The sequence below is a fragment of the Barbus barbus genome, assembly GCF_936440315.1.
Source record: "Barbus barbus genome assembly, chromosome: 38".
Lineage (NCBI taxonomy): Eukaryota > Metazoa > Chordata > Actinopteri > Cypriniformes > Cyprinidae > Barbus > Barbus barbus.
The window spans coordinates 4,735,189-4,762,500 of record NC_136716.1 but is presented as its reverse complement, the minus strand read 5'-3'; the positions used below and the strand labels follow the sequence as shown (position 1 = coordinate 4,762,500).

Genomic DNA, 27,312 nt, shown 5'->3' with positions numbered 1-27,312 from the left:
ACATTGATACAAAATCACTAAATTAGCATATTACAATGATTTCTGAAGGACCATGTGACTCTGAAGATTGGAGTAATGATGCTAAAAATTCAGCTTTGTCATCATATACATAAATTACATTAAATGTATATTCAAATTGGAAACAGTTATTTCAAATTGTAGTAATATTTAATAATATATCTGTTTTTACTTTATTTTAATAAAATAAATGCAGTTTTGGTGAGTATAAGAAACGTCTTTCAAAATTATAAAAAAGTCTCACCATCCACAAATGTTACCTACTCTAACATTGAAACCTTTTCTGCCTCAAGAAACAATTATTTTCTGATAGAAGCTGTGATTGACATTGAGTGACATGGCCACGTATGGCAGAAGAGCACAGGCTGTTCCAGCAAAGAAACTGGAAAAAAATTGTAATTATGTGACATCATGAAAGCACCCTTGAGGCCCAGGGGTCCGCAAAAAATGAGTTTAATTAGCATGTATTGTTCAGTGGTGCAGAATGGCTATAGATAATTACAGGTTGGTTTGCAAATGTTTAAATGATATATTGCGTGTCCTGAGTGTCATTCTTTCAATTCTGAGCTCAAATCGGTGAATCACACATGCATGGAAGTTTATAGCAGGTGTGAGGCTGACAGAAACAGTGTCATTTGAGTCAATCTGCAACCCTGTTTTATGTTTACTGTTATTTTACCTATTACTTAACTCCATAAAGCTAACTTTATCATATTTGATGCAGAAATTTCTAAGGCCTCTAAATTATTGACAAGACCAAAACTTTGTCTTCTGTCATCTGATTGATATTTTATGCTTTTTTAGCAAGTAAAAAGCCTTTGAATGTCTAAAAATCTTAATTATACAAATGTATTTTTGCTGTAAAATTTACTGAATAACTTTATATTTCAATATGAACATTTACTGGACTGAACATTTACTCAGGTTAACTTGATTATCCATACATCGTTTTGTAGAAAAATAATGTGAAAATCACAAAAGTTGCTCATCTCATCTACCTCTGAATAAAATATTGTCACTGTATCATACTATATGAGCCATAAAAACCTGATGTATCAAATATGATACTCAGCAAATTAACAAAACATTTTATTATATATATTTCAATATGTCAGACTTCACAGGGTAAAAATGTGTCCTGCTATACTTTCATCTTTCTGGTTTTGTGTCATTTGTTTCAACCTGACACAAATTGACAAGTTTTTGTTTGCCGTGTGGTAGAATCAGCGTTTCAGTTGTCATTGCATGATGAATTATTCTCACAACAGTGATTCCAGTGTAAATGTATTTAGAAATGCAGAATTGATTTGGCCTCTGCAAAAGTTCGGGCTCCTGTACACTAGTGGGTGTCTTTTTGACCAACGATCATGCAGCTGCGGTTCTCCCTCCATCTTCGACGCTGGAGTGCAGATTGGGATCCTTTACACGGCTTCATTTGGCAGTGAACGAGCAGCACTTGAGCCACTGCTGAACCGAAGTATGATTAGTTTCTGTGGGTAAAGTCATGTGGATAGCACTAGAGACCACCAAACTCTTCTCTCGACAGAAACAAATGACTTTGATGTTCTTCTCTGAGTATCTTTCTTTTGTTTTTTTGAAGATTTACGAACAATAACCTGCCCCTTGCCGCAGTTCAAAAGCATTTGCGAAGGTGGAGAACAGTAAGTTTTGAGACTAGTTTAGTTTGGAGTGCCGGCTAACGATTGCGTCCCTTGATCTGAAGTGCTGTTACGCTGTCAGGTTGCTGTACAGTGTATCGCTTTCATGTGAGCTGAAGCGTTGCATTGCCGAAATGTAATCTGCCATGAATTGCTGCATCGGGACTCCAATTAGCCACATGTGGAGCTCTTTTCTGATGCTCTTGTCGCCTCCACCTCCAGTCTTGCGGAGGTAATGTAAGCGCTTGGCCTGTGCGGGACTCCCTGTCTCTGCTGCACCTGCAGGATTAGTATGCAGACTCTGGCAGTCCCTTTGTGCCGTCCCACCTGCTCAGGGTCAGACAAACAACCACACCATTAGCACAGCGCTGCTTATTAACATGTAAAGCCCCACTGCTTCTGGCATGCTGGTGTTGGACTTTATAATGAAAGTAACTGAGATGTCTTTTAGATTGTGGTATGTATCATCACAGTGTAGTTAGCATACACATCTACAAACATGTAATTTTGGACTATGCAAAATTTCATTTCATTTGGTGAGATCCAGTTGTGCTTGTGCTGGATAATCTATCATCATCTCAAAACATTAATTTCGATGCTTGGGCATTTTGAATTGCTTTTGTGTATATGGTGTTTATGTGGGTGAATCCTGGATGCTGTTCTTTTAGGTGTTGTTGAGATTTGTTATGCTAAAGCTTATGTAAACTAAAAACTAAAAGAAAGTTTTCATCACTTTTATGGTAAAATCTTGCTTTAAAATCTGCACAAAAAAGGTAATTGGTTTGGATATTTGTCATTCAGTACTTCATCTTTAAGTTTCTCAAGAGTAATCGGCGATGCGATCGCACTTTTCACAAGATCCATTTCTGCTGTCACAAGCTGAGGGTGAATCTCGGCTTGCGTACATGCTTAAACTGAATCACACACCACACTCAAGACCATCGCTTCAAAATTCCTGTCCAATTCAGCCAGCAATAAACCGCATTTTGTTTTGTGGGTTTATAAAAAAAAAAGGTTGAATATCCATTATTCAGTTAACTTGCTAAAGCGGGGAAATAATGAAAAGAGAGTCTTCTCATGTATCGCGACAAGTTGAGAATCATGAGTCGCGACTCGTGAGAAGATGGGGCTTAAATATAATTTAAATTAATTTAGCCCAAAATGTACTTATTCTGTCCACTAAAATAATAAGATAATAAAAATAAAATGAAAAAATGTGAATTCTTTCAGTTTTCTATTTTATTCATAGCGCAGATAAAATCATGATTGCCTTTCATCTGCCAACCCACCCCCATCCCCCCCAAACTCTGCCTATGCAGTGGACATTTACTTCAGAGTCTACAATCCATCACGCCTATTCAAACAGAGCGTTCTGATGAGGGGGCTCAAAAACAGGGCAGAAAACAGCCTATTACTTCTAAATGATGATGTTTTTATGTGAATGTAATTGTGATGTAAAAATCATTATAAGTGGACCTCAGAGAACACAGAGTACAAAATAAAAAAAATAAAAAACCCTCGCTATTTATGACCCCTTTAAGAAACAATACAAGTACAAATGTCTGACACACAGAACACATCATTTGAAGTTTCCAAAAAATTATCAGGCACACAAAATCACAAAAGTTTCTGTAACTTATAGTCACTATTTCGTCGGTATGTATGTACAGTATGTATTGAGGGTTCTTAAAGCTATAAAATAGTCTGCTTGATAGTCTAGTGAATAAATTTTCTTGTGGTGCCATAATCCAATCTCTACAGTTATGATGTCATTTTTGGGTGGCTATAATAAATCACATGACATTTACAGCTCATATGATTGGTCCAAAAAGTTATGCGGTTCCCATTAGTAAAGATGGCTGAATTCAGTCTATCTGCAGTGGGGGGGCAGCCGAGCAACTGCTATCGAGATGAATGTGAATGCTAATGATAGTTTTCTCCAGAAGGTATTCTAGACCTGCTTGTTTATAATATGCCACCCACCACTCCAAATTATAGTTTGGTGCAGATATATAAATTATCAACACCTATTGTCAACAAAAATAATTTCCCTTTCAAAGTCTGTATCCACAAACTTAACTATATCATCTCCCTTAATTAAAAGTAATGCTTTTATTAGGGCCATAAAACAGCTAAAAGGTGCATTCGTATTGAAAGTCTGTGACCTTGCAGCACTTAAAGTCATATAAACAAAGCTATTTAATGACTTAAATATACAACCCTTCAAGATGTTCTGTTCTGGCTAATCTCATCTCCTTGCGCTTACCCTGCACCCTTGTCTCTGGTTGCAGTCTAGTTTAGAGCACTTGCTGTGTTTGTCCACCACCCGTTTGAGAGAGAATAGAAGGTGGCCACGAGGCCTGCTTCCCATTAATCATCTCAATGAGCTTTTGTTACTTTTATCCCAGAACGGGTCAATCAAACCGAGATGCTTTACCACATTTTCTTTTGTCTGTGTCTTTCACCAGGGTCTCTCATCAAATATTCATAGCTTTTTCAATAATTTATCTCTCGTACACCCTTATCTTGTTTTAGGACACTCGTGCATGTGATTAGTAAACTTCTGAAAGTGTGCTATGTATGTAAATGAGGCCGACATTTTCAATGAGACCAGCTGAGAGTTTATAGCTGCTCGAGCTTTCAAGTGGAGATATTCATCTCTCTTTGCCTTCATCGGCTGTTATGTCATTTGCACATCATCTCGAAGCACCATCCCTCATTATTATTATCCTCTTATGTCTTCAGGTGTCAGTTTTCGCCACTGACCCTCAAGCCTGATATCCTTGTGGTGATACTAAAATTTCAGGTCAAGACCAATACCAGTGAAATTTCACGATTCCCAAAACCAATTTTAATACCACAGCTAAAACTAATATGCTATAGAACACGCTCTTCAAATTAAAAATTAATATAACAGGGGTGTTATCTCAGAGAAGGCAAGGGGGGCAGCACTGCCCTCCAAAGTAAATTGAATGAGAAAATGTTTAAAAATGTATTACTTGATGATAATTTGTGTCATGGTTTTAATGCATAAATGTTTATAAAAGTTATCATATAAATATAATTTTGGTTGCTTATCGATAACCCCATATGCTGCTGCTGCTGTGGCAGAGCAAGTACCGAGACTTGCTACTACCAATACATCCACAACATGCTGCTGTGAGCATGTAAGAAATACTGCTGCTGCAAAAATAACATGCATGAATCACCTCGTAGCAGATCTGTACAGGTGGAGCTGGGGAAGGTGGAGGGTTTCTGACGCACGCTGCGAAACTGCTACAACAAGCACTAGTCTGTCTCAACAAGCACTCTTAATATCTTGTCAAGACAGGTATTTAGACAAAGAAATGCATTTAATTCAGCAGCATGAGTGCTGAAAAGAACCTGCCAGTCAGTCAGTCAGTCAGTCAGACAGTGGGTACCAAACTGAGTTGAATCTCAGTACTACACTGCTATTGTTATTTATTTATTTAATTAACATTCATATTGACTTGGTACCAAATTACAGCCACTTTTGACATCCCTAATTGATACTTAGCCTCACCGAGGGTGTCTAGATCTCCTTAGTGAAGTACTAAACTCTGGGCGAAGATAGAGTTGCCCTTTGTAAACTCATCCAGGAGCAAACAACCCCATTTGTTGTATACTGGCTGTGCATGTAATGCACGGCTATTTCAGTATTCATGTATTCTGCCTGAGTGAAAGTTGTTTTTGAATGAAGGAAGATGAGCAAGCCTCCCTACCCTAAGTTCAGCTGAAGGAAATTTGCCCTTTACCTCTTGTTTGGAAAGGACAGACACAGTATGCCACACGGTTGCTAAACGCACTGATCGCAAATACTTTGAAAAGGTCAACGCCTAATCCACAGGCAGAACCTTTGAAAGCAGCAGAAAGGCTTTTTCATTTGAAGAAGGGCTGGTAGTTTTGCAGTGTCATGACGCCGGCTTGTTTTTGTCCAGTGTTAAGTGCTGATTTTTGGAGTCTAGAGGGGGTGAGTCACGCTGAGCTGGACGCCTGGAGCAGGTGCATACAGTGATGGTGATGTTGTTCAGTGATGTTCAGTGTTGAGTAAAAAAGACTGGGTTGGGAAAAAGATTGAGGTCGAAACAAGAAGATTGAATAGAGAGACTAACCTTTGAAGATGGTGGGGAAAAAAAAGTGTAAAAAAAACAACAACGTTAAAACTGATTGACGGATGCAATTTTGTTTCACATATATTGATGTATTTACTGTTAAAACGGCTGGGGGTCCACAGAAAATGAAAATGAATTAATGAATGAATATTGCTTGAGTGCAATTATTTTATTTTTTTTCAAAATCAACCAATTTTCATAATAGTGGGATAAAGATAACTCGATAGAAAGTAAATATTTAGTTTTTTTTTTTTTTTTTTCATTTAATAATTTATTTTTAAAAGTGTAAATGGGTTTTATACATAAAAAGATGTCTTTATATTTTACAAAGGGGATCATTTGCATATACGTTTTAGCTTCAAAGCTAACAGACATCGATTAGAAGCCTTTCATGGAGTCTTTCATGTTGATATAAAATGATATGAAAGAAATATCCTTGTAAATTTTTCCTGATACCCAACACTCAAAAGACACCGATATGCTGTTTATGTATGAGCCATGTTGCTTTAGGGATGTTCTGGTTAACCTTCTAAACTGATATAATCAGAGGCCGATACAGTAGTTCTCTTATCGTAGGCCAAAACAAAAATGCCTGAAGAAACCAGAGGAATTTCAAATAAAATTGTAGCCATGCCATATATGTAAACAAGGATATTTCTATTCAGAAAAGTATATATGGTATTCCAAAATGTCATGCAATCAGATCCATTCGTGTTGCCAGAGTTTCAGCACAGAGATTTTAAAGGCGGTTGGCTTTGATTCATAAAGAACTCGTTTACCTTATAAATGAATTTGTATTGATGTAGATACTCTGAATAACAAGCGTCATGTGTTTTATTAAATAGCATGATTATTCGTTAACTGTAATGTATTCCCTTTGGAGGCCTGTGGTTTTTACTCATTTTATAAAGACTTAAGATCAAAGAACATGTTACAGGGATTAGACTCCGACCGTTTCCAGCATCTCACGTCATCAAAGTAAAACAGCAAATCTACTTGAAAGAGCCTGTGATCTATGAGTAACACGATCATTGTGTCTCGATGGGAAAAGGTCAAAGGTTCCAAATTGCTATTTTGATATCACATCTTAATCTAACAAACAGAAAAGCTCACAAAAAAACAAACACAAATAGTTAGAAGCTGCCTGGTGGCCCATCCTCAGTTTTTGGATTAAACACAGTTCAATCCCGATTGAGCGCTACGGGCAGAGTACCGGTTACAAAAAAGTGGTCAGATATAATAATGACATTGGGTTGGAGATTGGGGGAATGCGTTAGCCGGCTCAGTGGACCTCATTAGTGTCGAACACTTGAGCATGTGCTTGTGTGGAGCGACCATTAGAGCGCTGTCAGAACAGAGAGCGTACAAGAACGTTTTTTTCTCTATTATCTGCAAGCACAGTACACCATGCACCGAGCAATAGGGTGACGCCATACAGGAAGAACATGTCTATGTGTGTATTCAGGGATTATATGGAAGGTACTCTGTCATCTTTCTGAATAACAAAAGCCTGTGTATCTTCCACGCCGCAGCCCAGGGGAGACAAATTGCCCTCTAAGCCTGTGTACAGCAAACTCTAAGTATTCCAAAACCAGGATGAAGGTTGCCTCGTCACTAAGTCGAGCATCACAATGTACGAAAAAGAAAACACTGAACAGTCGATTCTGTGCCAGGATTATTAGCTTTTGTATTCAAAGTGTCCTTGAGGGTGTTTTGTCCGTGTTGTTGGATTCGATAGGATAAAACACTTGTTCTGACTTGGAGCTTTTCACCTCACTCTTTATATGCTCTTGGTTTTGAAAAGCAGCAGACTTGCGGTTTGAGGACAGTGAGGTTCAGTACCCAAAAATTAAACTGACCCCACGATTTATTCACCCTCGCTTCTTTCGAACAAATAGAATCTGAGTCATATTAAAAAAATATCCTGGCTCCTCCAAGCTTTATAATGGCAGTGAATGGGGTTTAAGATTTTGAAGCAAAATAAAGTGCATCCATTCATCATAAAAAGTGCTCCACGTGGCTCCCAGTGGTTAATAAACGCCTTCTGAAGTGAACTGATGCATTTCTGTACAAAATATCCATAATTATCCATATTATAAAATATCCAAATGCATTCTTACACAAACACATCGATTCCACTCAGAAGGCATTTACTGTATTAACCCCCTGGAGCCGTGTGGAACACTTTTTTTATGATGGATGGAAGCACTTTTTTGGCCTTCAAAATCTTGACCACTCTTAACTGCTGTTATAAAGCTTCGAAGAGCCAGGACATTTTTTAATATACTGTAAATCCGATTGGATTCATCTGAAAGAAGAAAGTCATATACACCTAGGATGGCTTGCGGGTGAGTAAATCATGGGGTAATTTCATTTGTGGGTGAACTATCCCTTTAATGTTTGTCCTAGAGGTATATGCAGTATGACACATTTACAGAACCTATGTCCTTGAGAGGTTGAATGTTTCAACAATATTTTAAGTTTCCATAAAACATGGTCCATAACATGCAGAGATACTATGAAAAAATAAATGTGGAGAAACAATTTACACTTGTAACTGCTAGTAAATTTCACAAGTAATTACAAACAAATGGCAAGTAACACATTGAATTATACATTATATTTTGAAATAGAAATACTGAAATAGTATTTTCTTTTTTTCTTCTTCTTGTGACCCAGCTAAATTATACCAATTCAATTATACACTGCACAATTTTCTCACTATAGGCAGGTATAGTTGACAAAAGTGTAGCCTAACTGTTATAACTCTTAATCATCATTCCTCAATTATTCACCAACATGTGCCTTTCTGGAGCTAATAACGTCCAAAATCTAATTTATGCTGCTTTAATAACTAATATTGGTTTAAAATAAAAGGCAGGCAGGAATTTACTAATTATATTCACCAGAGGCTTTTTAGATTGCACACATGCAAAATTGGTAAGTAAGGAATATTAACAACAATATTGACATTTTAAAAACCCTCACTGCCTTTGGCTGGTTAATTTTAGTAGCTTTAACACTAGAACTCCCAGAGAGCAGCCATTTGGCTTTTCTACCTATAAAACCCGCAGGACAGCCGATGGCCTGGAAGGCTTTAGGCTAATATCCTTAATCAGCTGTGAACAGTTGCTTTTGTTATGTAAACAATGTGGGGCCATGCTGAGCCACTTCAAGGAAACTTGTGTTTCACTTTGCCATCTTAGGGAGAAATCAACACACATGTTTTTTTTTCCTTTGTTGCTGAGATTTATTGATAAAAACAGTACAAAATAAAATAAAAAAGAAACCAACCATTTGTACACATATTTACAAATAATATTAAAAAGTGAGTGAGTACATTCCAGCAATCACTCACAATCCTGGCACTGCCATGGTATCTCCCGTTTGCATTTACCACATGTGTATATGTAGCAGTGAACACATCGCACAGTGGCATGATTGTTCTTGCATTGGTGTTTGACCTGACACATGGCTCTTTTTCCAGGGCTAGGTGTGGAGGGGTGTGTCCGAAGCAATTGTTCTTTTCTTGCCTTCTTCGCACACATATGAGAGTTAGCCAACTCTCTTGCAAGCTCCACCAGGAAGTCCACCCGTCTTTCCTGCCTTCCGGTGCATGCTTGTTACAGCACATGTGCATTCAGTGCTGCCATGTCAATCATGTTATAGAACACGGCAACTGGCCAGTGTACTCCCGCACCATCTGGTCCATCACATCCACGCCGCACTTTGTGGTGTTGTAAAGGGTGACAGTGTTTGGCTTCCTTTTGGTGGTATTATCAGTCTGAATCACGCTGTGGATGCTGCTAAGAATGTAGACGGTCTTCTTCCGTTTGGGCGCATACGCCGTCAGCGTAGCAGCAGTGGTTGAAAACACCTAATAAATAAGATAAATTGTTATTTTCATAGCACTTTTACACACAATGACACACTTGGCGGTGTTGATTCTAAAAATTAGAAACACATAAACATAGAACCACAAAAGACCTGCAACATACCTGAGTGGTGAATTCATTGCGATCTGTGTGTCTAGCGGATTGAGGGATTTCCCGGCGAATCTTGTTGACTGTGCCGAGGATGGTGGCTCCGGCTAAGAAGTTTATGCGCAAGTGACAGCGATGTGAAGAAATTGTCCGTGGTAACATTTCTGCCCTTGTCTAGGAATAGTTCCATCAGCCTCATCACTACATTTTCAGACAGTCTCTCTCCACTGGGACGACTAGGGTCTTTGCCAAGATATGGGAGGACATTACAAATGTACTTGGATTTTAGGTCGCAAGCCACCCAAAACTTGATCCCAAACTTGTCAGGCTAATTCATACCTGTTTACACCTGGGCAAGACCCTACATGCCAATGTGAGACATATTCAATCAAGTTCTCTGCTTTTAGCAGCCCTCCCTCCCCCACACATACAAACAAGCCACCAGCAACCATTCACACACACACCCCCAACCCCCCTGCAGATTGCTCAGGTAATGACCACATTTACACATGAATTGATGTTAATGATAGCCAAAAGACTAGCCAGTTAGCATCCACTTGGCTAAAGGAGGGTTAAAAAACTAGTGTTTCTAGACACTATTTCAACACTATTTCTAGTGTTAATAAGCTATATAAAAACAAACATTAACATGAAGTCCAACAAGGCTGCATTTATGTGATACAGTAATATTGAAAAATATTAATACAATTTAAAATATCTTGTTAGCTATTTTATTTTTTCCTGTGATGACCTAGTTGAATTTTCAGCATCATAACTCCTGCCTTTAGTGTCACATGATGTTTTAGAAATCATTCTAATATGCTGATATGGTTACTCTTATATGCTCAAGAAACTGACTTTTGTTCATCCGTGCTGAGCAAAAGTATTTTTTTCTGTAAAAAACAAAAACAATAATAAACTTACTGATTCCAAACTGTCCAATTATGATTAAATTGCATGAAATTAATGTTAATACTAGAAGGAAACAAGTTTACACTGTCTCTGAAAGCCACTTTAACTCCTAAATCTTTAAAATTATCATTTGTCAATAGTCCAAATCATGCTTTTCTCACCCACTCGCTCTAAAATATGATTTGAAGTGTAATGTTGTATGTTGTGCTTGAAAAGCAACAGCTGATTTGGAACATATGTTTCATTATGGATCAGTTCTGCTGTTGGGTTTATCTGAGGTAAAGATCTGCTCACTCCCACGCTTGCTTTCCATTAACACTCTTTATTCTGCTTAGTTTAGCAACTGTGTAGGATGCCCAATTAACACTGTGATCCGGTTAACTTCTTGATTGATTAAATTCCTGTGAATTTTGTCTTGGTAATTATAAACAGGAATACTTAACAGCTCAAATTAATTTAGTTTGTTTTATAAAATCAAACAGGTAAGCTGACCACCTGATTTCAGAACGCAAAATAATCATGCTGTCTGTCCATTGATTCTCTGTCAGACCTATATGTGTATATTTAATTCAGTTTGATAGTGCTGAACAGTAGCCTACTGTGCATTTATATCAAGAAGCAAAAACGTTTTTGAATGCCCATTTCCAACCTTTCTTATCCTTAGGCTTTTGTTCTGTATTTTTAAACATTGCCTGTAGCTCAAATAATAAAGAGCTAGCAATGCCAAGGTCGTGGGATCAGTTTTAGGAAATGCCAAAAAAAATGCACATCCAGTTTATATAGAAGATTTATTTATGTATGTATGTTTTTATTTATTTATTTATTTATTTATTTATTGCTCTTTGTTTCTTTCTTTACATAATTCATTAGTACAATTTAAATAGCTACAAGTTTGGAATTGTTAAGATTTTGTAATGTTTTTGAAATTTATTTTATGAAAAGTATTTTATGAAAATACATTTATTTTCAGTTTTCTGTCTTAATGTTTTAAAATATAATTTATTTATTTATTATAATTTAAAATGTATTATGTGATGGCACATCTGAATTTTTAGCAATCATTATTTTAGTCTTCAGAAACCTTCAGAAATCTATTTAATATGCCGATTTTCTGCTCAATAAACATTTCTTATTATCAATGTAAAAAAATAAAACATTTTGTAACATTATAAAGGTCTTTTATTGTCACTTTTGGTTAATATAATGCATCCTTGCTGAATAAAAGTATTAATTTCATTCAAACAAACAAACAAACAAACAAATAAATAAATGCTTACTTACTGACCCCAAAGTTTAAAGAGTACAATGGGACTGTTTTACTTTTGGTCTATTTTACTTTTACATTCCCAGTAAAGCTGGTACATATTTGTTTCATGACCCACCAGAATCACTGTTTTATTGTGTATGAATTGTGATTCATCATTAATGCAGGTTCTCTCCGGTCAGCGAAAATTCCCCTGTGGGAACGGTCGCAGGAGTCATCTTGGCGGCTGCCATAAACCAGACCATCTTCTACTCCATCATCGAAGGAAATGAGGGTGGTGAGTAGAGCTTGACTAATTGATTGGCCGGCCGATTAATCGGGCCGATTTTTGGCATTTTTTAATTAATCGTCATGGGCCGATTGTGCTGAAGATTAGGCCGATTTATAGGCAGGTGCATATGCGAGCAGCTAAGCGTTGTTGCGGAACGCCGTACCGGATAATCTCTCTCCCTCTGACTGCTTGAGGAGGAGCAGCTCACACTGCAGCAGCGCCTTGTTCACACACAGCTTCAGCTGTCAAAACAGACCGTTTCGAAAGCGTAATTATGCTTTACCCTACTACAATTGATGCTGGAAAGTCATCATATTCATAAGTGCAACAAGTCATTTGCATGTGAAAGTAGAAACACGTGGAATTCAGACTAAATGTTTCTGGGCTGATTATAATGTGCACATTAACTTTCCTCATTAAATGTGTGTGTGAGTCCGACAATAGCCTCCGCGATGTCATCGCTCGTGGCCAGTGCACTCAACGCCCCATTCACATGGGACGTCGGCATCAACGCCTCTCGTTTACTTTGAATGGAGTGGCGTCAATCATTGCCGAACTGAATTGTGGGTCTGTCGCGTCGCTTCACTGGCGTTGCTCGTGGCAGAAGTTGAAAACTTTTCAACTTTTCAAGCGCCAACGCAGGCATCAGCCAATCAGATTGCCTTATGTAAATACCCTAGCGCAGATGCTAGCCAATCCCGTTCATGCAACACCAGAAAAGTATGTGATTGGCTGTTGCCACTATGATGGCGCGTCAGCGACAAGCTTCAGACACGCCCTCCGTCAAGCGTTAACGCAGACGCCCCGTGTGAATCAGAATCAGAATCAGAATCAGAATCAGAAAGAGCTTTATTGCCAAGTGTGTTTGCACACACAAGGAATTTGTCTTGGTGTTATAAGCTTCCAGTACAGAAAGTACAAACATAGTGCAGACAACATATAATTAAGGTGATAAAGAACACTAATGAAGAGAATATACAATAATTAAGAATAACAATAGTAATAAAAATAAAAATATACAGAAAAGAGACTTGACCATAGACAGAACTGTGAATGTGCATGTGTCCTATGTGCAGATGAAGGTTTGATGGGTTATTTACAGATGTACAGTACCGGGGTGTGTTATGTGTTGTTCAGGTGGGATACGGCCTGGGGGAAAAAACTGTTCTTGTGTCTGGCTGTTCTGGTGCTCAGTGATCTGTAGCGCCGGCCAGAGGGCAACAGTACAAAGAGAGAGTGAGCTGGGTGTGAGGGGTCCAGAGTGACTTTCTTAGCCCTTTTCCTCACTCTGGAGGTGTAAATTTCTTGGAGGCTGGGCAGAGGGGCACCGATAATTCTCTCAGCAGTCCTAACTGTCCGTTGTAGTCTTCTGATGTCTGTTTTGGTAGCTGAACCAAACCAAACAGTTATAGAAGAACATAGGACAGACTCGATGATTGCAGAGTAGAACTGTTTCAGCAGCTCCTGAGGCAGGTTGAACTTCCTTAGCTGGCGGAGGAAATACAGCCTCTGCTGGGCCTTTTTCGCAATAGAGTCAATGTGATTGTCCCACTTCAGGTCCTGGGAGATGGTGGTGCCCAGGAATCTGAATGACTCTACTGAAGTCACAGTGCTGTTCATGATGGTGAGTGGGGGGAGAGCAGGGGGGTTTCTCCTGAAGTCCACTATCATCTCCACAGTTTTGAGCGTGTTCAGCTCCAGGTTGTTAAGACTGCACCAGACAGCCAGCTGCTCAACTTCCTGTCTGTAAGCAGACTCGTCACCATCCTTGATGAGGCCTATGACTGTAGTGTCGTCCGCAAACTTCAGGAGCTTGACAGAGGGGTCCTTTGATGTGCAGTCATTCGTGTAGAGGGAGAAGAGCAGTGGGGAGAGAACGCAACCCTGAGGGGCGCCAGTGCTGATGGTGAGAGTCCTGGATGTGAGTTTGCCCAGCCTCACTAGCTGCTGCCTGTCTGTCAGGAAGCTGGTGATCCACTGACAGATGGAGGAGGGCACAGAGAGCTGTCTCAGTTTGTCTGAGAGAAGGTCAGGTATGATGGTATTGAAGGCCGAGCTGAAGTCCACAAATAAGATCCTTGCATAATTCCCAGGTTTGTCGAGGTGTTGCAGGATGTAATGCAGTCCCATATTGACAGCGTCATCCACAGACCTGTTTGCTCTATAGGCAAACTGAAGAGGATCCAGCAAGGGTCTAGTGATGTCCTTCAGGTAGGCCAGGACCAGTCTCTCAAGTGACTTCATGACCACAGACGTGAGTGCGACAGGTCTGTAGTCATTAAGTCCAGTGATTTTGGGCTTTTTGGGGACGGGAATGATGGTGGAGCGTTTGAAGCAGCGGGGAACTTCACACAGCTCCAGAGATCTGTTGAAGATTTGTGTAAAGATGGGGGCCAGTTGGTCAGCACAGACTTTTAGACAGGCAGGTGAAATACCGTCTGGTCCAGAAGCTTTCCTAGATTTCTGTTTTCTGAAGACCCGGTTCACATCCTCTACACAGACTTTAAACGCAGGTAGAATGGTGGGGGAGGGAGTAAGGGGGGTTGCAGGGGGGGAAGGTGAATGTGTGAAGTGCAGATCAGAGCGGGTGCTGGGTGTCAATCTGGCCTTTTCAAATCGGCAGTAAAACACATTGAGATCGTCAGCCAGTTGTTGATTCTCCACAGACTGTGGGGGTGGTGTCTTGTACATGGTGATATTCCTCAGACCAGTCCATACCGACGCCGGATCGTTGGCTGAAAGTTCTTTTTTCAACTTCTCAGAGTAGTTCTTTTTAGCCACTCTGATCTCCTTTGTTAGTCTGTTCCTGGCCTGGTTATACAAGATTTTATCCCCACTTCTGTAAGCGTCCTCTTTGGCCTGACGAAGCTGTTTGAGTTTCCCAGTAAACCACGGTTTATCATTATTGAATGATAAGAATGTCCTGGTGGGGATGCATATATCCTCACAGAAACTGATATATGATGTTACAGTCTCTGTGAGTTCATCCAGATCGGTGGCAGCGGCTTCAAAAACAGTCCAATCAGTGAGGTCAAAACAAGCTTTTAAATCTTGCTCTGCTTCATTAGTCCATCTCTTAACGGTTCTTAATACAGGCTTCGAAGATTTGAGTTTTTGCCTATAGGTCGGTATGAGATGAACCAAACAGTGATCAGAGAGCCCCAGAGCTGCCCGTGGGACAGAGTGATATGCATCTTTAATTATTGTGTAACAATGATCCAATATATTTATGTCTCTGGTGGGACATGTAACGTGCTGTCTGTATTTTGGCAGTTCGCGGGAGAGATTTGCTTTATTAAAATCTCCAAGAATGATTAAAAAAGAGTCCGGGTACCTTTGCTCTGTTTCAGATATTTGTTCAGCCAGCTGTTGCATCGCGGCGCTCACGCACGCGTCCGGAGGCACGTACACATTCACAAGAATGAAGGAGGAAAACTCGCGGGGTGAATAGAACGGCTTACAGTTTATGAAGAAGGCCTCCAAATTAGGAGAACACATCTTCTTCAGAGTTGTTACATCTGAACACCAACCTTCATTTATGTAGAAACATAGTCCACCACCTCTCGTTTTCCCCGTTAGCTCCGTGATGCGGTCTGATCTGAACAGCTGATATCCAGGCAAATGAAGCATGTTATCCGGGATGTTTTCACTCAGCCAGGTTTCAGTGAAGCACAATGCAGCAGAGTTTGTAAAGTCCTTATTTGTGTGGGTGAGGAGAAGTAGTTCATCCATTTTGTTAGGAAGGGATCGGAGATTCGCTAGATGAATGCTTGGGAGCGCAGTTCGGAAGCCGCGTTCGCGGAGTTTAACCAGCGCGCCGGCGCGCTTCCCTCTTTTCCGTCTGAGCGCGCGTTTGACTAGGACCGCTGCCCCTCCGACCAAAACATCCAACAAAGCGTCTGAATAATCAAAAACCGGAAAAAAATTGTCCGGTGTGTGTTGCCTTATGTCCAGTAGTTCGTCTCTGGTAAAACTGACAGTAGGAGAATGACTAAACACAGAACAAACAAACAAAAACAACAAAAGTACGGGAGCGTTCCACACCACAGCAGCCATACTCGGCGCCATCATGCGATATCATGCGAATCCAGCAGATATTTGCAGCAGGCTGTTTGTGTAATGTGTGAACTCTTTTATTTGTGTTATCACTAGATTATGGCCAATTGACTTATAGCAGTGTCCAGTGTTTCCCATTCACTGAGTTATTTTTTGGCGGCTCGTCAGTCGCAATATCAAAACTGACCGCCTCAAATAGATATTCCAAAAGGCTTATAGTTCCTTGAATAAACTGTGAGCACTGCACGTTTGACAATTAAAGTGCAGTGCGGGTGTTTTTATATGAATGTATCTTTGAAAAGGACCGTCTTCAGAAAAGAGTCATTTTCATTTCGTCTTTCCTCTAAGTAAGGAATAATTGACGACGGGCCATTGAATTATTAGAAAAATAATGCACACCCGAGGCGGTGATGCGGCCACGACGCGAAGCGGACCAAAACGGACCGAAGTCAATTATTCCACTTATACTACGGTTGCCACACCTCATGACATCGATCAGATGATATATTCGAGGCATTCGTCCAGTTTTTCTACTTAAATCGCTATTGTGAGTAGTATTATTTCTTCCGCATCTCATCCAACACTTCCCTTGGTAATTCCAAAACGTCATTTTAAACCGTAACGGAGGCTTTTTAATACAGTTAATAACTATGTTAAGAGTTAGAACGATTACCTCTGTGAGTCTGTGCGTCTCTCAAAAGTGTTCGGCAGCAATGTCTCAAGTTATTGTGAAACTTAAAGTTCATTTTCTTCATGAACAGCGCCGTTGTTGTTACCTCGCTTCTGAGAAGTCATGTAGTTTTTAAGTTGTTCAACTATGTTACTGATAAAATCGTCAACATTAGCACGTCTGTTAACGTGTGTGCAAACTATGTGTTTGTGAGGGAGAGAGAGCGGGAGAGATAGGCTATGTGATTTCCATGCATAATAAAGCATAATTTTGTGGCAAAAACATGGATATAATATGTCGATTGTATCCTTTTGTTTACTATATTTATTTGATTGGCCAGTGTTGTTGTAGGTTTTGGTTCTTTTGCTGTTTTAGGCTGTAAGGACCTTCGAAATAACGCAAATCATTTGGCGAAGGGATATGGACATGTAATGTGGTGCCTGGAACCACGTTCACCGTGCGTTTCCATGAAAATAATTGCACACCTTAGAAATTTGTCAGCCAATCAGATTCAAGCATTCAGTGGCCCCGTAGTATAATGCCTGATAAAATAACGCTTGTGAGCACAGCACTTATTTTATTACAGCCGTTACCGGGGAAACCACTATATCTCTGCTCCAAAAGCGCCTCCTGCTGGCAGATAATGAATTTGCAATTGCAGGTCTGTGGGAAACACTGGTGTCTGTCAACAAACATAAATAAAAAGCATGCTTCAGCTGTTTTGAGAAGGTGTATAAGTTTAAGCCATTATTACTATGAATTATACTACTACTACTACTACTAGGTGGAGGGAGAAAATTGGCCAGACATATTGGCCAAAAAATCTGCATCATATATTGGTCATTGCTGCCCTGATTTCTAAATATCAGCATTGGCCAGAGAAAAACCCATATCGTTCGACCTCTAGCGGTGAGCACTAACCAGACTGGCATAGTTTATTTATAGAATAATGTGCTAAAATGATGCAGAAAGTGCATGCAATTAAACCGTCTCTGGCAGTTCTCATACATACAAAAATATACTTCAACCAGACTATGGTTTATTCCCTCCTCAGAAACCCTTAATGAAAAAACAAAACAAAGTAAAACAAAAGACAAGATTGCTGGAAATGTCACACTGGTCTTCTATGAGCTGGATATTACTGTATTGTAATAAATTTATAGTTTGTAACACATCAAGCACTGGATAATGACAGCCCACACACTCCTAGACGGTGTTTCTTAGGTGGCTGTCAGCTGCAAGTTATCAAAAGCTCAGTAAGAGAGATGGTTTCGTTTGAAGGAGCGCACTTCCTGTTGCTGTGTGTCATCAGAGAGCAAGTGAGAGCAGGAAGAGGGAGGTGTGCGTGATTAAATCCTCTCTGTTCAGAATGTGTTCAGCCAAAATCACATTTGAATACATCTGGCGCGGGTTTAAAGCGATGGGGAAATCGTTTCGGTACATTCTCATTAGATGGAATCAAGAAGCGTAGATAGGTAATCAAAGGGCTGTTTTCATTAAAGCAAACTAGAAAAAGCCAGGAAGAATAAGGTAATCATTCCACCCTTCAAACTGCCTGGATCCAAGGCGTTTAATGTGATGACATCACCCAAGATCATAGCTAATCCTTTATGAATGTTAATGAGACTCAAGAGGTAGGTAGTGCACTCTGGACCTGAAATCCCAACATAGCTAAGTGCATTAACGATACGCTACACGGAAGCGGGGAAAGGATGAGTTGTAGTTGTTGTGGCCAAGAATTACAGATTGAGTAATGTCGTATTATGGTAAAGGTATAGATGACAATAAGTTTTTTGACCCCTGTAAATGCATTGGGAAAAATTGTTTATATAATAAAGAACCATATGGTAATCGCTATTTTGGATAATCCAGATGATAAAATCTAGAGAATGCTTTAAAAATGAAAGGTACTTCATTTCATCCCTTGTGTAAAAGAAGTGCGCTTAACTGTACTGAATGTGTACTTCTGAATGTGTGTTTGCAGGTTATTAAGGACCACTTGAGTGTATTTAAAGTGCTTCTTAAAGTGTTTCTTAACACACCTATGTATACTTTTTTTAAAAGTGTACTTTGTAAAAATTCTAAAATAAATGTTTAAACTACATTTTAAAACATTTGTATTAATCTTTTGTTGTGCTTTAAAGAAATTGACAATATGACTAACATGCCAAAGTACTCTTAACTGTAGTGTTTTGTATTACATTTAGTGTACAACTCTCTGAAGATTTTAGCATGGTAATGGATATGACAATGTTAATGTATTTGGTCTTGATGAAATAGATCTGCTGCTGCTGTTGGTTATTGCTGTTCTTGTAGATTATTGTATAATTATTAGTACAGGAACTAGCTACTGCAAATACATACGTCGATACGGTGCTGTCAGTATTTAAGACATACTGCTGCTGCATGAATAGCATATAACATATCCCGTACCAGATTTATACTGGTGGAGCTGGGGAAGGTGGAGGATTTCAGAGGGACTCTGTAAGCGTACTGCAAAATTCTCTAGTGAACGCTATATGTAAAACAGTAAGCTCATTGGGTGCGTATGCAACATGAACCAATCAGCTTGTCAAGTAGTTTAATGTTGTGAATATCATCAGTTTGAATTAACGACCCATCAGCCTGTGCCATGTAGAGTTTCCTGACAGAACTTGGCATTTAATACAAATTAAAAACAAGTTAATATTTTTTTATTGTACTAAATTGCGACTTCATTAAAAAAAGTGTAATTTATAATATACAAAAGTACATTTTAGTTTATTATAAATTCTTGTCAGTATTCGGCTGTACACTTTTACCGTATTTCAAAAACAAAAGTAGTTATCAATTTACACATAGAGATGTACTTAAATCCTACTTAAGTGGGTCAAAAAACTAGTAGAACTAATTGCATTTAAGACAAATTTAAACTACAACACATTGTAAATTAATTATAAATAACATGCAATTAAGCATCCAAAAACATTCAATCCAATTTACACTTAAGTAGTCCTATGTTATTTTAAAGTATATAATTTCTGCAATCTGTTCTCTTTTTTAAAAGGTATGCTAGCATGTACATTTTCCACAAAGGATTTTATTTTTATTTTTTCATTTTATTTTGGAAATTTACGGACACTCAAGTCCCACACTCTATAATTAATATGTACAATAATAATTACAAATGCATAATTCTTACTCTGTGTGTATCTCGGTGTGAAACTATTGTAAAATAGCAATTACATCTGCTGTCATTCTCCTGTTGCCACAGGTGAATTCGTTGTGAACAACATCACTGGAGTTATCAGCACTGCCAAGCCGCTGGACTACGAGAGCAACAGCAGTTACGTCCTCCGTGTGGAAGCCGACTCCATGAGGGTGGTGTCCTCCAACCTACGAGCCCCATCCAAAAGTGAGGCTGTTTTTAATGCCCTTTTAAACACTGACAGCCAAACAGTACTAACGTTTAAAGGTGAACTAAGCAATTTTTTAAAAACACTTTTGAGTGCACAGGACGGATATAGACTGATTATATATAGAGAGAAATGGAAGATAAAAAAGAGGAAAATATCAGAGGAACAAAAAATTAAAAAGAAGGGTTACGACCAAGCAAGAGGTTGGACCCGTGCAAATATCCTAGCAACTTTCCAGCAGTGGAGAGAAACTCAAGGAGCGGGAAGGGCTCAAATCGTACGCCGAGGTTGCATTGTTTCTTCGTGATAGATAGTGAGTAATGTTGATTTTGCTTAGTTTCACACAACTTATGTGTGTTGGCTTTTGTTTGAATATGCTTGTCATCTTTGCTTGTTTCCGCGATTGTTGTTATGCTAGTGTTGTGTACGTACTAGGGATGCATGATATTATCAGACTGATATCAGAATCGGCCGATAATGGCTTTAAATGTAAATATCGGCATCGGCTTGATATGAAAAATTATGCCAATATGTCTTGCCGATAAGAGGAATACATTAACTCACATGTGCTCAGGGTGTGCTAGTGATTAGATCACGTCAGCAGTGTGGCTCATTCCTGAAGCAAAGTTTTGTCTGAATGATGATTAGATTCACTCTTTTGGATTGCTGCATTTAATTTTAGCACGTGCAGCGGTAGCAGTGACAGCCTCCCCCAGGTCCTAACGCCCGTTCGGTAAGGATAATTAATCTTTAGGGGGCTCTGTTGGCCTACTTCTAATTAAATTAAAAGTAAAATAGCCTACACAAATAACATTTAGACTATGTTTCTGATTAAATAAAGCAGTAATTGATGTCATAAAATAATGAGTATGTTTTGATTTAATGGTCAGAAGCTATAGCTTAAATGAAAAAACACACAAACATGACACTTGTAAATTAAATAATTTAAAATATACTGATTTATTCATTAATGTGAAATGTTTTTTTTTAAATCATGAGCTCTAAAAGATTTTCAGAATTTTTACAACTCTTTTGTTTTAGACTATCTACAAATGTTAAATCCTAAAATAAAATGTTAGTGTTAACACTGCATCTTTCTGGGGGAAAAATGCAGCAATTGATAGTTTACTTATAGTTATTTTCAAAGCTTCGATGTACTGTCAAAAAACCTTCATTATTTTTTATTTAATTCTAATAAATAAGTTCTTGTTAAAAACTAACCAAAATTAAAAATGTTTATATTTTCTTATAATTTCTGCACAAGAGAGTTTTTCCAAACAAAAGGAAATATATCGGTATCAGCATCGATATCGGCCAAAAGTACATGAAAAATATCGGCATATCGGATATCGACAAAAATTCAATATCGTGCATCCCTAGTATGTACATATGGGGGTGGAAATATAAAAATAGGGGCAAGGTCCTGTTGGGTGTTTGTTTTGGTGCTTTCAAATATCAACATCGTTTGGCAAAAATCTCTTAGTGCACCTTTAAAGTGGCAGATGACAAAACTGCAGCTCATACGTATAATAAACAGAATTGTATTATCTGTTGGTGTGGACACTAATATATTAGTTATATTTACATTTATTGTTCTTGGTTTGAACTGGCCTTTACCCTTTTGCTCTAAAATGATACCTAAACTCAAATTCAGAACTGATTTCACCATCAAATGTGTGAAAAGGAATTTCTGAACATATCAGTCAAATTGTCCAAAATAAAGAACATTACGTATGAGTCTGCTTGTGACCCTGGGACACTGTATGTGGCTTAAAAGCTTGTTCAGGGTGTTTTTGCTTTTATTTTGGAGTGAATAAAACGCATGCCATCTCAGTGTAATAAAAATATCTGTAAATGACTTCCTGTCATCTTGTGTTCCATAAACATGGGGGATGGGTGGCTGCTTGTCCATCTTTTCCATGTAGAGTTGATTATGAAAAATCATTACTTGAGAAAAGCATTCATGTTTAACCAGATTAGACAGCTATGGATATAGAAGTACGCAAACCTGGTGATAAAATCAAAAGATTAGTTGAATCCAGTCAGTCTGTCAGCTTAGTCGATTTAATTGATTGTTTAATGCAAGTTTTAATTAATTATATCTTGTCAGTGTGCTTGCGAGAGGTCCTTGTTTTAAATAAGACCTCATAGGTCTCATGAATATCTAGATGGAGTAGTCTTACAAATATGAGGGTTGTGAATTGATTTAAAATTGTAATTAATTAATTGCATCATATGCAGGTTAATTAATCTAATTAATCAATGTTTTCATAGATCAATATCTCGCTGAGAAAAGTCTCCACATTGTAGTAGCAGACAAAAGCATTACAAAAAGTCAATATATTATTTAAAATGCTTCCTTTATGTTTTCAGGTGGTTAATTTCCTATTTTTATTCATTGTTGTTGGATTCATTGCTGTCCAGTGGTCAACGATCCCCTTTCTGCTCTGCGATGTGATGCTTCAGCGCTCCACTCGGAGTGACTGTGCAGAAATGAGCAGAAGGTTCTGGAAACCCCTTGGCATGAGCACTGGAGTCTGTCAGATGATAAATCGTGTTGTTGCTCTCATACCCCCACAGAATGTGACTCTGCCTTTTACTTTGAGAAGTGACAGATGATAGTCTTCAAGGACTTGATGAAGAAATGCTGTGCTCCATATAGAAATGTACTTCAGCAGCTTAGATGTGCAAAACTGAGTGTGAAGAGCAGAGTTTTGATGATCTCCTGAATTTGATTGTAATAGCTTCGAGGCATGTTTTGAGAACTGGTATGAAAAATAGGTAGTTTTAAACGCATGAATAGTTTACATTTTTTAATGCTAGTTTTATTACCTCTGAAATGAGAAATCATAGAAAAATATCATCATTTGAGACATTTGTTGAATTGATATTTACTTCATTGTAGTTAAAAGCTGTGTTTTAATTAAGACATTTTTTTAAATCATTGAATAACTGTTGTGTTGACTGCATTTGTCAAGCTTAAAGTTGGCATGAAATGGAAAGTCACCCTATTTTCTAAATGCATATAATGGATCTTACTGTGAACGATTCATTTAATGATAATGATGATAATAATGATACTAATAAATGTAAAAATAAACTTCATCAAAAATGACATCTTCTGATGAAACAGTGTCATTCTCCAATCATTTAGTCCGATTAAACTCTGCTAATCTTACACCTGCAAGCCTCCATCCAATCTTTCTTTTTCGATAATCGTTTTGACTCTGATGTATGTTTCAATACAGAAGCAAAGATCTATCTTTTCCGTTTATTAAATGTCAAAAATCAAAATACAAAAGCACAAAAAATTGATTACAAAAACCAGAGCTATGCTATAACATGTTCTTGGATGTTCTGTATGTCCTATACGTCCTCACTTCGTTTTATCATAATTTTTAATTTAGTGATTTGTTTTTTTTTGTTTTTTTTTCAGGCAACACAGCAAAGGTCTTCATCGATGTGCAAGATGAGAACGACCATCCTCCTGAGTTCACTAAGCCCTTTTACCTCGGTGGGGTTGCAGAGGATGCCAAGACCTTCACCTCTGTTTTACAGGTCCAGGTAAAGTGTCTTCCCCGCGGGATTGTAACTCTATCCACGAGGGTTCAGTTAGCACTCCCATGGATAAGCCATGGATTTGTTCCCTAATTATTGCATCAGAATGTCAGGAGCAGGATAAAAAGCAAATTGTAATTTAATTGACTGGTTCCTACACATGTGATAAAATGTCAGTCCAGCACCAGTGGAAGCAATTCAGAGAACAAAGCTGCGCAGCGCTGAATAATAATTCAGTTCTTATAATAATTCAGTTTCAACAGGAGGAAATCAACCATTTTCACGGTCATGGAAGACCTGAAATATCAGGGAGTTTTAAAAGTGTGTTTCACTGGCCTGGAAAAGTCATGGATATTATTAATCAAATTAATCAAAAAAAAAGTCATGGGCATGTTGTTGGTGAATATACATTTTTCTGAAATTTCAGTGGTTTGCTATTGCTCTTGCATAGGGAAAAAAACTTGTTCACAAAACTTCATTCTATTGAATCAAAGAGGTGCCAAATTGGCCTGAATGATTCAGCAGTGAACTGGTCTGAATCAGAATGATTTTTAAATGACTGGAATGGAAAAAACGATGGGAATTCATTATTGAAAAGTAAATGTGTTATGCTAGTTTTCCTCTCTGTTGGTGGTTGAAGTGAGTCGGTTCCTGTGTCAGTGTGAGGTGTTGTTCTCTGGTTGATCAGATTGCTGGTCTTGACTGAGGAGCTAAAGTCTGCCCAGCTGGGGTCTGAAAGATTGGATCATCTGGAGGCAGCTTGTAAAATGTCATGGGTGCGGTGGCCCGCTGATACAGATCTCAACACAACTGTCAAAAGCATGGTCAAGGGCACAGCATTCTCTGGAAGAGAGAATGAATCAAAGATCCTCAAATAAATCATAAATCAGCCAGGCTTTCTCTTAGAGCACGGACTGCATCCTTTTCCAGATGCTGTTCCTCTATCTTTATTTTCTTTGTCTTTACTAGTACTTTTCTGCCTAACAATGACTTTGTCTTCCTGTGTTCTCTGATTAACCGTTAGTCAGTTTTCAAGCCTTTATTCCTGCCTGAAGCATATAGGGTACAACGGGGTTAAAGGTGCCCCGGGGTAATGAGGCGCCTTTGATATTATTTTCATCTAAACCACTAGATGGCATAAAAAATGGCTTAGCACTTTCCAAAACATTCGCTTTTCAAGTATGCTGGTGGGCCTTTTACCCCGTGTGTGGGGTAAAAGGCCCCTCTTGCCACCTCATACAACGTATATATTTTTTCGGCAATTATACATTTTAGGCGCAGTGAATAGCACATTTGTTCTAAAGGTGGGTCTTTAGCCCCGTTATACCCTACTATGCAAGTACGTAAACAGACACTTCTAGCTTCTCAAGCTTGATTTTATACATTTGTGCATGCATTTGTACATGTCTGTGTAATTTATAATACACAGCTTTCATTCTTAGTGTTGCAAAAAAATGTTTTCATCAGGTCAGCTCCTTTCCTGGCAGAGTAAAATTTTCTTGAGTCATGGTTATGACTAACCACGTGAATAATAACTGGTTTAATGGCACATATTTCATGGTAACTCTATCACCCCCTTTTGCACAGGAGTGCTAGGGATGTCGAAATAGCAGCATAGTATTAAGTTGACGCTAAAATGTAAGTAATGTAATGCCAGTACAGCATCAGTAGTACTGACGTGGTTACTGTTGCTAACTAAGACCAGCTTTACAAAACATAAACTGGATATTTCAGTGATCAGCACATTTTTCAATACCTTCGTGAATCTATGTGCATTGTGACATTGCAAGGCATTTCTCTGCCATTTTTTTCCAAGATAAAACAGTGTGAGTAAACAGAACAATTGCTAATGTTTCCACAATGGACCTGTTGCTCTCTGTTATGTCATTAATATTAATCAAAAACAGTATTTACAAGATAAATAGAAAACCACTATTAGCTCCAACAGTTTAATAGGTTTTCATTGTTGAACAATGCAATTCACATTTAATTACTTTTTGTTCCAGTTTCAGGTTATTTGCGTCAAATAACCAGCAAACTCCAAGCACTGTTGATTTCATTATAGTGTCTTTTTTATGTTGTCTTTATTTTTCAGTTGCTTGTAATTGGTTTCTCTCTTTTAATATAGAACAGTCTTGAATAATTAATTTTAATAAAAAAAAAATTCTTCAGATATACTTCAAGGCTAATTTACTTTAATATTTATATCAAAGTTTTCACTTCAAAGAAGCATGTTTAATGGTACATGAATTGATATTAAAATTGCAATGTATTCCACAAGCATCTACATTTATGTACTTGCGTGAGTATGTTTCTGGCCTCAGAACTAAAGCCTGTAAAAGTCATCCATGTAATTAACTCAGTGTTACTCTAATCAGACATGCAGGCCACATGCTGTCCCTCAGACAGGGGTTTACCTCATATGGCTTCACCCTGACTTAAGTTCATGTTCAGACTAAAAGAACAGCGACAGCGATGCTATCGGGTGCCTGGCGTCCTGCGTTCGTTCAAGGAGACCTTATTAGCCAAGACCCCAGACTGAGTTAAGCCACACAGCAGAAGCCTATGGTTTTATAGGGTCACATTCACTGCAAATATAGATTACCATCATCAGTGTCTTCTGTTTACTTGAAGAAGCGTCAGAGATATGAAGTTCAGTGGGCAAAAATCCAAATATGCTGCCTTGACATACACGATCACGCATTTTGTCGCAGAAATCGCTTACTATGGATTTTTGTTCAAGCAGCTCAGGGGTTCATAGATTAGACTAATCTACTTTTGAAATCCCTCTTTAAATAGTTTTGAGGAGGAAAAAGGTGAGAAAATTGAAACTGTTCCTTGCTCTGCCAACCCTAAGGACAGGGATGTTGTGAAATAACTGCTTTGCGTTGTGGAAGCGCTTTCTCCGATTAGCCCTGCATCCATTGTTCTGTCCTGATCTATCTGATAATTAGTTTATGCAATCTATTGGCCTGCCTTTCTGATGTTCCTCGAATTTAATCTGAGGTAGAAACACGAAGAAAGAAAAAAAAAAAAAAAAGAGACTTTGTAGAAATACAGATTCAATTTCACAGCTTCGACTCAAAGATTTCCACCGCCAAGTTGAGTGTTCTGTTCATGCTCAGCCTTGATAAATGACCAGTTAAAAGACAGACCTTTTGTTTGCAAGGGCCTCTAATACACACTTACATAATGTACCGTATGTATTAAGTGAGATGGGTCTATTAGAAAAACAAATATTGGCCTTCTAAGAAAACATTGCCTTTCTGATATTCCTCTTGTTTAAACTAAGGTAGAAAAATTATGAAAGGAGAGAGTCTTTTGTGGAAATGCAAATTCATTTTCACAGTTTTAACTCAAGATCTGTCACAGTTGCACATTTTGTCCACACTCA

General features: G+C 38.4%; 1 protein-coding gene across 1 annotated transcript in view; it reads left to right on the top strand.

Moving 5' to 3' along the window:
• Positions 1-27,312, top strand: part of LOC306857863 (protocadherin-15-like) — a gene marked incomplete at both ends in the record, with an annotated part of 196,347 nt that overhangs the window by 140,878 nt on the left and 28,157 nt on the right. Inside the window, 3 exons of the mRNA XM_079398102.1 lie at positions 12,136-12,245; positions 20,219-20,359; positions 23,797-23,924. Of these exons, the coding sequence (XP_079254228.1) occupies positions 12,136-12,245; positions 20,219-20,359; positions 23,797-23,924 (379 nt within the window). The remainder of the gene's footprint in view (positions 1-12,135; positions 12,246-20,218; positions 20,360-23,796; positions 23,925-27,312) is intronic.